General features: G+C 38.1%; 1 protein-coding gene across 4 annotated transcripts in view; it reads right to left on the bottom strand.

Annotated features, from left to right (window-relative positions):
- Positions 1-12,728, bottom strand: part of PDE3B (phosphodiesterase 3B) — a 170,472-nt gene that overhangs the window by 64,987 nt on the left and 92,757 nt on the right. For all 4 annotated transcript variants that reach the window (XM_028501550.1, XM_028501551.2, XM_055091698.1 and 1 more), the window contains exon 2: positions 3,489-3,539. In XM_028501550.1, coding sequence (XP_028357351.1) covers positions 3,489-3,539 — 51 coding nt within the window. The remainder of the gene's footprint in view (positions 1-3,488; positions 3,540-12,728) is intronic.

Here is a 12,728-nt window from a genome sequence, read left to right as displayed (position 1 = left end):
AAAACAAATTGACAAACAGACCAGAAGAGAAAGTCCTGAAACAAATCTACATATGGTCACTTGATATATGACAAAGGTTATAATACAGTGCAAAGAAGAAAGAATGTGTATTTTGTTCAACAACTGGAACTGGGTCAAATGGATAACCATATGGGAAAAAAATGTCTTGATCTATAAATCACACCATACAGAAAAATCAATTCTAGATGCATTACAAATCTAAAGATGAGAAGTAAAACAATAAAACTGCTAGGAGGTAACAGAAGAGAGTAGACACAACCCAGAGAGTAGACACAGCCCAGGAGGTAGACAGAGTGTTCTTTTTTTTTTTTTTTTTTTTTTTTTTGGCGGTACGCAGGCCTCCCACTGCTGCGGCCTCCCCCGTTGCGGAGCACAGGCTCCGGACGCGCAGGCCCAGCGGCCACGGCTCACGGGCCCAGCCGCTCCGCGGCACGCGGGATCCTCCCAGACCGGGGCACGAACCCACATCCCCTGCATCGGCAGGCGGACTCTCAACCACTGCGCCACCAGGGAAGCCCAAGACAGAGTGTTCTTAAATAGGACACACACAAAAAAATCACTAGACAAAAAGGGAATGATAAGTTGGCATAAAAGGAAGTGACTGATGGAGTACTTTTAATAAGACACCATGATAAGCCACAGACAGGGAGAAGATTTTTTTTATGAATATATATATTCATGTCCAAAATACATAAAGAGCTCCTACTGATCACTAAGTAAAAGGTAGATAATCAGTGGAAAAAATGGGGAAAAGATCTTTACCAGAGGATATCTGAGTAGCAAATTAACATAAAAAGATTCTCAGCTTGATGAGCCATCAATGAAATACAAATACTAAAACCACAATGGATATTCTTTAACAGCTACCAGAATGATTTAAAACAGACACTACCAAGTGTTGGCAAAGATGCAGAGCAACTGAAACATCCATATACTGCTGATGGTTGGGTAAAAGTGATACAACCTCTTTGGAAGATTATCTGGTGCTTCCTACTAAAACTGAACATACACATGTATACCCTATGACCCAGCAATGCACTCTATATATCCAACAAAAGACATCAAGAATGTTTCAGCAGCATAACTTGCAATAGACAAAAAACTGAAAAATAAAACAAATGTCAATCTGCTATAGAATGGATGAATTAACTGTATATTCATTCAATGAAATACTAAATAGAATGAGAATGGATGAATTACTACTATGTATAATAACATGAATTAATCTCACAGATAAATTTTGAAAGAAGCAAGTCAGAAAATACATATGAGTGATTCCATTTATATACAATTCAGAAAAAGACAAGAAAAACTAAGTTGTGATGACAGAAATCAGGTTTGAAAGGACGCTTGGGAGAAGTTGATGACTAGGCGGGGAGCATAGGGGGCTTTTGGGGTGCTGAATTCTTCATCTGAAAAATGGTCACATGTATATATTCACTCTGAGAAAATTCATCAAGTTATACAGTTATGACTTGTGCACTTTTATATATGAGCGTTACACTTCAATTTTTTTTTTTTGGCCGTTCGGTGCAGCTTGCGGGATCTTAGTTCCCTGACCAGGGATCAAACCCAGGCCCATGGCAGTGAAAGTGCTGAGTCCTAACCACTGGACCACCAGGGAATTCCCTAGACTTTGATTTTTAAAAAAAGGATTATTAGGGAGAGAAGGAGGGTAGGAGAAGAGAGAAATAAAAGAAATAAAAGTCTGTGTGACCACAAGCCCATGCTCTCAACCATTACTGCTTACTTATCTTTAGATTTTACCAGTAATTTAGGTAGATACTCTTTTAATTGGAAACTGAGGATCTTGGTGAATATGACTGATGACAAAGGCCACTATTTAGGTCAAGAAACCCCAGCCCCTTTTAGGTCAGATGTGGCCTTCTTCACATCATCTGACTGTAACAGTTACACCAGAGAATATTTTTTTCTTAATGGGCTGTTGTGGCTATTCCATTTAAAGTTTAAAAATAAGAATCAACCATTCAAAGGGGTGTTCATTTTTCAAAATTTTATGTTGGGACAATAGAAGTAATATGTCTGTAAACACAAATGACAAAGATTTGATTTTTATTAATATTTATCTATTAGTGTGAAAAACATCAGGTTTCAAAAGCATATGAAACATAATATTACAATCTTTGTAGACTAGAATTATATAAACCATACGTTTCAATACAATGGAAAACTAGGAAAAGATCTATAAAGATATATATCAAAAGTTAACAAAGTTAACATAGTTATTCCTTGATGTTTGAATGATTTTCCTTTTTTCTCCTATACTTCTATTTTTAATTCTACTGATAACAACATAAAGTGATCAAAAAATCTTTAAAAAGTACATTTTGTATGATTCCATATACATAAAGTTCATAAATAAAGAAAACTAATTGCTAGAAGTCTGGATAGGGATTTTCTTTGGAAACATAGGTAATGACTAGAATGGCACACAACTGAGGCTTGTGGGACGCTGGTAATGTTCTATTTCTTGTTATGGGTACTAGTTATATGGGATGTTTAATTTTTGAAAATTCATTGAGCTGTACAATTTTCTGTACATTTATCAATAACTCTAGGTGGAGTGAACTGGGGGGAAAAGAGCCTCACATTTAATATAGATGAGCCCAGATTATATTAGCAACATTTTTAAAATACCTATTTATATAAGTTTGGTTTCTTATTTTCTTTTCCCTTACAATTAAAAAAAATATATATATATATATATATATATTTTTTTTTTTTTGTGGTATGCGGGCCTCTCACTGTTGTGGCCTCTCCTGTTGCGGAGCACAGGCTCTGGACGCGCAGGCCCAGCGGCCATGGTGCACAGGCCCAGCCGCTCCGTGGCATGTGCGATCCTCCCGGACCAGGGCACGAACCCGTATCCCCTGCATCGGCAGGCGGACTCTCAACCACTGCGCCACCAGGGAAGCCCTAAAATATATTTTTAAAAAACTACCTAAATGAAGTTCTGGTTATTTTAGTTCAGCTAAAGAAAAATCTTACGGCATATAAATTAAAGTTACATTCACAAGATTTCTATGTCAAAAATTTGATTACAGATATTATTAGTGATAAAAATATATATATATATATATATTTTTTTTTTTTTGTGGTATGCGGGCCTCTCACTGTTGTGGCCTCTCCTGTTGCGGAGCACAGGCTCTGGACGCGCAGGCCCAGCGGCCATGGTGCACAGGCCCAGCCGCTCCGTGGCATGTGCGATCCTCCCGGACCAGGGCACGAACCCGTATCCCCTGCATCGGCAGGCGGACTCTCAACCACTGCGCCACCAGGGAAGCCCTAAAATATATTTTTAAAAAACTACCTAAATGAAGTTCTGGTTATTTTAGTTCAGCTAAAGAAAAATCTTACGGCATATAAATTAAAGTTACATTCACAAGATTTCTATGTCAAAAATTTGATTACAGATATTAATTATTAGTGATATCACGTATATTTACCTGATAGTGAGGTTTATACCACTGCTTTAAGTCCCAATCCCAAAGAATCATCTGGAAAAAAAAAAAAAAAAAAGAGTTCACTTAGTTACAAACCATAAATAAATAAATATATGTAAAGACAAAATGGAGCATTTTCAATTACAGATACCTAAAATACCTTAAAGTTTGGGAGAGGAATTGGGAAGAATAGAATAAAAATTATCTCTAGATGGAATATTTTATTAATTACACAATCTGTGATTGAGAAATCAAAAGAAGAGTCAGGATAAAGTCACTAAACTAATCTATATTCAAAATATAGATTCAAAATATCTATTACCACAGAACTGAACATATAAATCCAGAAGCACATCCATTCACTAAAAATACAAGAAAAATGACAAATCACCATTCTTCCCCCTCCCTACCCTCTCCAAAGGCTCATAATTTGTCGTTTTAAACTAGTGTCAGTAGGTGGTGCTATTTCCTTACCAATAAGGCACTTCTGTCAAAAGCACTTTAAAAAGCTTGCCCTTGGTTTAGATTAAGCATAAAGGAATGGATTTATAAAAAGCTACACACAACCCTTTTGATTCGCAGATAATTAGTTTTCCTGTTTTTCTCCTTTATAGATTCTGAATGGTAACTTCTTAGTACCAGACTAGTTTTTTCCTGCCCTTCTCTTCCTAGCAGGCCGTGTGGCTACTTCCCCATCTAATAGTCACTGCTCTAGAAGATAAAATTAGCTTAAATTTGGCAAGCTATAACTGCTACCTACCATTAATCCTAAATTTCTTTTAAGTTTTACTTAAGTAATAAATAGGTCTCCTCCTTTTGCCTAAATAATTGATTATAATTGTGATTTTCTACATGGCTTTGAACCCTAGTATCGAACATAAGCCTAGTTAATTTGTAATACAATCACAATTTCTATGTACTGAAATATTTGTGTCGTTTCTTGTCCTTGGTTGTAAGGATCCTGATTGCAAAAGATCATAAAATGTTATCTACTCTTTCATTGGTCTGATATTTAAATAGGAGATAGCAGATTTTTTTTCTGTAAAGGTACAAATAGTAAATATTTTAGGCTTTGCAAGCCACATAAGGTCTCCATGGCATATTCTTTCGTTTTTGTTTTTGTTTTACAACCCTTTAACATGCAAAACAAAACAAAACAAAAAAACATTCTTAGCTCAGTGGCCATACAAAAACATGTTCCTGGCAGGATTTGGTCAGTGGGCTATAGCTTGCTGACCCCTTTTAAAAATTGTCAATTGACATTATCACCATCCTTGCAGAAGGTTATCTCTTGCCAGTAAAGAGAAACCTACCTCTTCCCAAAGAAAATCCAGACCACTTACAAAATTCATGGACCAGTACCTGCAAAATGGCTATGGTACAGCTACATGCAAAGTACATAATATATATTAGTAGACTCATCAAATTTATACAGTATTTTATATGGCCCTAAGTGTGGTCCTCATATAATTATTTCAGGTTGTGATTTAACCAGCATAAACTCTAGATTCTAGAGATATTAATGCAGTTTAAGACATTAATAACTTCCTAAGAACATTCACATTAAGATTAAAATAACCTAAAATCCCTAAATTTCTTTTATACTTGATATACACGCTCCATTTTCTGCATGCTATTCTTACACAACTGGCTTTTTAGTCCCAACTGCAGTACTTTACTTCAGTCCTGATTTCAGCCTGTCCAAGTTTCTTTGGAGAGTGGAATGTCGACTAGCCTATTCACCATTCTTCCCATCATCATGACATTTGTAAATCTGATGTTTTCTTAAGTTCACTTTAAAAAGTACAGAATGAACAGGAGTGAAAACAGAACCACAGGATAGATCATTAAAGATTACCTATGAGATTTGCGTCTGAGTCTGCATATTTGCCTAACATACTATTATCCAATCCGTACCTCCACATTTCTTCTACAATGATACCATCAAACGGTGACATACCTACACCTCATTTCTCCTAATCATTAGTCTGAGTAGAAGTTGATTTCTTGCTAACTCCAGCATACTTTCATTAGGAGGGTTTCTTAACACTGAGTCTTCCTTGCCTCCCACTTGCTATCTGGCTTTGAATAACTCTTAAGCAGTAGATCAACCTTATTTATAGTCACTTTCTCTGCGATCAAAAATACATTTGCCAAAAAGCAGCAGGTCTTAGTCTGAAATCCCCTGCATATTAGGAACCAAAAAGAGATACAGTGAAAGCCACAAATCGCTGGTAGACTGCCTTCTGTGTAAATTGAACAACTAGAATATCAGTGATTTTGAGAAAACAAAATTTCCTGCATAAGTAATAGAAGATGTAGAATCCAGGAATCTTACAGCTGCAGCTAGGTACATCTTACAGCAGTGTTATTCAAGGTGTGGTCCACAATGAGAAAGTACAGAAATGAAGAGTAAATGTTCAGAAATTTTTATATCAATTTGATATTGTTGAGTTGATTTTAGTATATTTTACAAAAGCAGATTGGGGCAAAAACCCCAAAGCTTGATCCTTTTCTATATAGTTTGATGCCAGGAGACAAGAACATGGATGCACAGAGCTGCACTGTTTGGGGCAGCAAGAAAACTAAAAACGACCCAAATGTCCATCAATAACAGAATGGGGAAATTTTGGTACATTTATGCAGTGGAATACAATAGTGAAAATGAAAGAAGGATAGCTACAACCTATGTGAATGAATCTTAAAAACATAATGTTGAATGAGAAAAGTCACAAGAGGATACATACAGTATAATTACATACAATATAAAATAAAATATTCATTGAAATATACTTTTTAGAAATATAAACATACAGGAAACTATGAAGAAGTTCAGGATGGTTATCATCTGTAAGGGAGAAGAAAACTGGATCTGGGAGTGGCATACAGGGAACTTCAAAGTTACTGGTAATGTTCAAAGATAATGGTGGGTCGATAGTGTTTTTTGTCCTTAGTGTCTAAACTGGTAAAAGTAGTAGAGACAGTGACTAGAGTAAACTCTTGAGGAAATGTGCTATACATGGCAAGAATGAAATGGAGCAATAGCCAGAAAAGAATGTGGGAATAATACTTTTGTTGTTAAAATGGTAGGTTCTAGAGCTTGTTTCTACTTGATAGGAATGATCCCGTACAGTAGAACTAATGATAAAGGGTAGAGTGCGTAACTTCCGAAGGAGCAAAATCCTTAATGAAAATATTGCTCAATACCTCTATAATATTAGCAGATAGATAAAATTTTAAACTAAGAAACAGTAATAGAGTATTAGCCATTATTAATCAAATCTGTGAATCACTAGTTGTTCCTCAGGGGTCTGGAATATTTAGGGTGGGGGAAGAACCAATTTAGTTTACATATATTTCAACATTGTGAACTGCAAGATTAATTCTGATTTCCACAGAAATATCATCATCTTAACAATTATATTTTGTTTTTATCTTTTATTTTTTTAAAAACTTTTGGCCAAGCGGCTTGTTGCATCTTAGTTCCCTGACCAGGGATCGAACCCATGTTCCCTGCAGTGGAAGCGCAGAGTCCTAACCACCGGACCACCAGGGAGTTCCCAACCATACATACTGAAAAGCGAGGCAGGTGCCCTAAGGCCTGCATTATTCTGCATGACTACAAATCATCCTAGGTAAAGTATTTTCGTGTCATTTGAATATTATTGTTTATATCTATTGAATTTGCAGTTTTTGCATTGTTACATTATGTCTCCAATCCAAAAAATAAATGGCTCAAAATTGGTTTCCTAAAGCTTAAGGTACTAATAAAAATAGTAACAAAACTCAGAATAAATGCTAAGCCTGAATCAAGAGCAAGACTCTAATGCAGTCTGACTAAAAATCTGTGCGTGTGATAATACCACACAAACCCATAAAAAAAATATTACTAAGTCATACAACAGTGACCATCTAAAAACTGGATTTTTTTTTTAGACTCGCAATTCATTCACCTTATATTCTTCTGAATGTTGTCCACTTTGAAACTTTTATGACATTCAGACAAAATGTGAAGACTTTTTGGTAAACCAGTAGAACTTTTATAGAACAATCACATAATGCTTTCTTATATGAAACTGAAGATTTTTGTTCCTAAAACAGAAATGACATAAACTAGAGGCACCATTCAGATTCTGTGCTCCTCATAGGAAAAGCGTATAAAAAAGATAAACTGTTGCTGAGAGACTTGTAAAACTAGCCACACAGATGATAAACATTATGCTGGAAGAGAGAACGGACCAAAATATTTCCAAAATGTATTTACTATGTGACACCTTGGGACATCACAGAACTGAAAAGGCATATAAGGTAAAAGAGTAATTACTGTCATATTTGTACACAGCAGATATTTTACTTTACTGGTAGGTAAATGCACTCACGTGATGAATCCAAATCCGCTCTTGGTTTATGTGCAATACACACAGCAAAAGATGGCAGCCAACTTTTTTATGTGTTTATCACTGAAAAACCCATACTACAAAATATGATTTTTTTTTCCTGTTTTGTAAACTATGATAGAGACTTGAAAACATGTGCTGGAATCAGTTCTGAGAGAATCTGTACAGCAAGGAAGAGCCTTGCTAAACAATTAGAATATCTCTTAACTGCAGATCTACCATTGCTTTATTCACAGAAAACAGCTGGTAGTTAAAACACACATGCTGGGCACGATTCAGTGTTAAAGGAATAGCATAAGTGTAAATGCACTCAATTTTTGGCCACAGAAGGTACATCTTTTCAGTGTGCTGTGGGAAAATGGAGTGCAAATAAAAACTATAAATAGCAAATAGAAGTAGTCAAAAAAATGCAAAGAACTTCTATTTCTCAAGTTTTTAAGCATGACAATGACCATTAACTTAGCAAGTGACACAGCCTGGAAAGTAATCTTCAGTGAGAAATCTCTTTATGATTCGAGGGTCCATGTTGAATTTGAGTATTCAGAAACAACAACCAAAAAAACCACTTGCTTCTTTCCACTGTAAATTATAATTTTGCTTGAATTTTTCTAATTTAAGAGAAATAGAGAAAAGAAAAGAATCTGGTTGGATATATGTGCTGAATCTACAACGCACAGCCTATTTACTCATCAGTGAGCTGAAACAGAAATACCTTTAATATTGCAAACAATGTTCACTGATAATGTACTTATTTTAGTTTTTAAAAATTATGAATCATTTTTATACGTTTATCTAATATTGGTAGGTGCCTGCCACGTATACTGAATACATAGTGGATGGTGCATGGATATTAAAAGTTTAAGAAACATTGGTAGAAGCATTCATTCCTCCTATATAATATATAATATGTAGCTCTTTTAAAATTTTACTTCCAAGTAGACAGTATATGCTCTGTATATAAACTGTTCCCAAGTCAGCAAAACCTTAGGCATCTAAACGTCAATCTCAATACCAAAGTAGATCCTATAAATAATTTAAATATAAGAATAAATAATTCAAATACTGCTAAATTTTGAGTAAAAAAAGGAAGTTTTAGTGGCTATGGTATGTTCTCAAAACATGGTTCTATTATACTATAAGACATCATTTAATGAAAGTATGAAATTTTAATTGCTGTTTTTAGGAGCTTCCAATATTACATTTGTCTGTTTCCATCTAAACTCAAATACAATACAGCATCAGAAATTAGTACATATTTTCACACACTGTAGTTACCTGTTCAAAAATAATTTTTAAAACAGCATTTTCTCATAAGTTAAGTAATATGTGAGGTGCATACTATTTAAAAAATTCTTTTAGTTGATTTGATAAAGTAAAGCCAAGACTGTGCCTTTATATAAATTCAGCTTTTCTTTGTGGTTAAAAAGTTGAATCCTGATAAAAGTTTCTATTTGAATATGTTTATAAGTCCAACATGCTTTACAGAGCTCTACAAAACCACCAATACCACAGAGAAGCATCAGCAGCACGACCAGGAGATGTTATCAGGTTCAATTACGTCAATGAGGTTTTATTTCATTGTTCCCTATGTAGCCAAAAAGAAAAATATATATGTGTCCTCAAGTCACGCTCACAGAACTGTGATATTTATGTGAAATTTGAAAGATTGTCTATTACGGTACAGCTGTGAATTAACGTTACAATATCCTTTATTCTCATGTTTCTTGTTGACATTTTGCTTGAGCTTCATGTATAAATCTAGCCTAATGAAATTGATTGAATTTCAGTATTTCCAACTTTTTCTATTTCTATGCCTTCCAGCTTAGGCCCATTTAACTCTGTGTTTATTGAACAGAAACCAAAAACATAAAATAAATGGACCCCCAAAAAGCTAAACTAAAACTGTACTCTTTAAGATCGTAACCTTGACAAATAAGGGCCCCAGTCAGAAAAACTGACAAGCAGGGAAAAAAAGGTGTTTGTGAGGGGCGGGGGGGTGGCGGGGGTGGAAACTAGTATTACTTGGAAACTAATCTCATCTACTATTCTTACTAATCAATCAAAATATATGATTACAGCCCTGGTGACTTAGACAGTAAGGTATGTCCCAGCACTATGTTAGATGCCTAATACCTAATGTCTTCTTTAATCTTTACTAGAATTCTTTGTGGTAAGCCTTATTTCCTCATTTTACAATTGACACAACAGAGACTAAAAAGGTGAAGTAACCTGCCGAGAGTCACATGATTAGTAAGTGGCAGAGACAAATTAAATTCAGATCTGCCTCATTCCAAAACTTTAAGGATTCTTAATCATTATTCTACACCATCTTATAATTATTATCATTTACTACTGTTATTATCAACACTACTATGTGCTAGCAATATGGCGGGTGCTCGGCAGCCATGTAAAATCACAACAATTTTGCAAGTAACCTCATTTATATATGGGGAAGTTGAGGCTCAGCGATTATACTAATTATTCTGTATTTGCCTTCCAGATACCTTCTTTGCCCTCCTCACCACCCTGCGGAGGCTGGGCCCTACACTGCATCTCCCGAGCTCCCATGCAGCTGGTTTCCACTTAGGCTGGGAGATGACAGTAGGAAAGCAGAGTTTGGGACGAGAGAGAGGTGATTATTTCTTCTCTGCTGCCTCCATGACTACAGGTCTTAACCAGATGGTCTTCCCTTCACAACTTCAGCTGTGACTCTGAACACACCATTTCCACCCTTGTTCCATCAGACTCAGGTGAGGTAACAGCTTTCCATAGTTACTAGTCTCTTGTTGCCTAACCACCCCTTGTCCACCATCTTAACCCCGCTCATTCTCTCAAAGTAGATTCTTCATTAAAGTCTTTTTATTTGAACCACCTTGGAGTGAATTCTATTTCTTTTTTGCACTCCTAAATAATACAGGGACATTGTTAGCCAAGTTCTCTCAGGTGTCAGCTAGGAAACTGCAGAGCTAGAATTTGAACTCAGATTTATCTCCCTACAATTTTATTCCCTTTCTACTACTATGCTTGAAGGATAATTATTGAAGCTTTTAATGAGACCTTTCTTTCCAAAAATGATAAATAAAAAAGGATCATCAGAGAGCTGCGAAGATGACGGAAGAGTAAGACGCGGAGATCACCTTCCTCCCCACAGATACATCAGAAATACATCTACACATGGAACAACTCCTACAGAACACCCACTGAACGCTGGCAGAAGACCTCAGACCTCCCAAAAGTCAAGAAACTCCCCAAGTATCTGCGTAGGGCAAAAGAATAAAGAATAAACAAAGACAAAAGAATAGGGACGGGACCTGCACCAGTGGGAGGGAGCTGTGAAGGAGGAAAGGTTTCCACACACTAGAAGCCCCTTCGCGGGCGGAGACTGCGGGTGGCGGATGGGGGAAGCTTCGGAGCCGCGGAGGAGAGTGCAGCACAGGGTGTGGAGGGAAAAGCGGAGAGATTCCCGCAGAGAATCGGTGCCGACCGGCACTCACCAGCCCGAGAGGCTTGTCTGCTCCCCCGCCGGGTCGGGCAGGGGCTGGGAGCTGAGGCTCAGGCTTCGGTGGGAAGCCGGGAGAGGACTGGGGTTGGCTGCGTGAACACAGCCTGAAGGGGGTAGTGCACCACGGCTAGCCGAGAGGGAGTCCGGGAGAAGTCTGGAGCTGCCGAAGAGGCAAGAGACCTTTTCTTCCCTCTTTGTTTCCTGGTGCGCGAGGAGAGGGGATTAAGAGCGCTGCTTAAAGGAGCTCCAGAAACGGGCGTGAGCCGCGGCTGTCGGTGCGAACACCAGAGACGGGCATGAGACGCTAAGGCTGCTGCTGCCGCCACGAAAAAGCCTGTGAGCAAGCACAGGTCACTATCCACACCTCCCCTCCCGGGAGCCTGTGCAGCCCGCCACTGCCAGGGTCCCGTGATCCAGGGACAACTTCCCCGGGAGAACACACGGCGCACCTCAGGCTGGTGCCATGTCATGCTGGCCTTTGCCGCCGCAGGCTCGCCCCACACTCCGTGCCCCTCCCTCCCCCCGGCCTGAGTGAGCCGGGGCCCCCCGACTGCCGCCGCAGGCTCGCCCCACACTCCGTGCCCCTCCCTCCCCCCGGCCTGAGTGAGCCGGAGCCCCCGAATCAGCTGCTCCTTTAACCCCGTCCTGTCTGAGCGAAGAACAGAGGCCCTCAGGCGACCTATACGCAGAGGCGGGTCCAAATCCAAAGGTGAACCCCAGGAGCTGTGCGAACAAAGAAGAGAAAGGGAAATCTCTCCCAGAAGCCTCAGGAGCAGCGGATTAAATCTCCACAATCAACTTGATGTACCGTGCATCAGTGGAAAACCTGAATAGACAATGAATCATCCCAAATTGAGGAGGTGGACTTTGAGAGCAATATATATTATTTTTTCCCCTTTTCCTCTTTTTGTGAGTGTGTATGTGTATGATTCTGTGTGAGATTTCGTCTGTATAGATTTGCTTTCACCATTTGTCCTAGGGTTCTGTCCGTCCGTTTTTTGTTTTACTAAAAAATTTTTTTTTCTCAAAAATTTTTTATTTTAATAACTTTATTTTATCTTACTTTATTTTATTTTATTCTATCTCCTTCCTTCCTTTCTTCCTTTCTTTTTCTTTCCTCCCTCCCTCCCTCTCTCTTTCTTTCTCCTTTTCCTCCCTTTTATTCTGAGCCGTGTGGATGAAAGGCTCTTGGTGCTGCAGCCAGGAGTCAGTTCTGTGCCTCTGAGGTGGGAGAGCCAACTTCAGGACACTGGTCCACAAGAGACCTCCCAGCTCCACGTAATATCAAATGGCAAAAATCTCCCAGAGATCTCCATCTCAACACCAACACCCAGCTTCACTCAA

This window comes from Physeter macrocephalus, chromosome 16 (genome assembly GCF_002837175.3).
Source record: "Physeter macrocephalus isolate SW-GA chromosome 16, ASM283717v5, whole genome shotgun sequence".
NCBI lineage: Eukaryota > Metazoa > Chordata > Mammalia > Artiodactyla > Physeteridae > Physeter > Physeter macrocephalus.
This window is presented reverse-complemented; position numbering and strand designations above follow the sequence as displayed.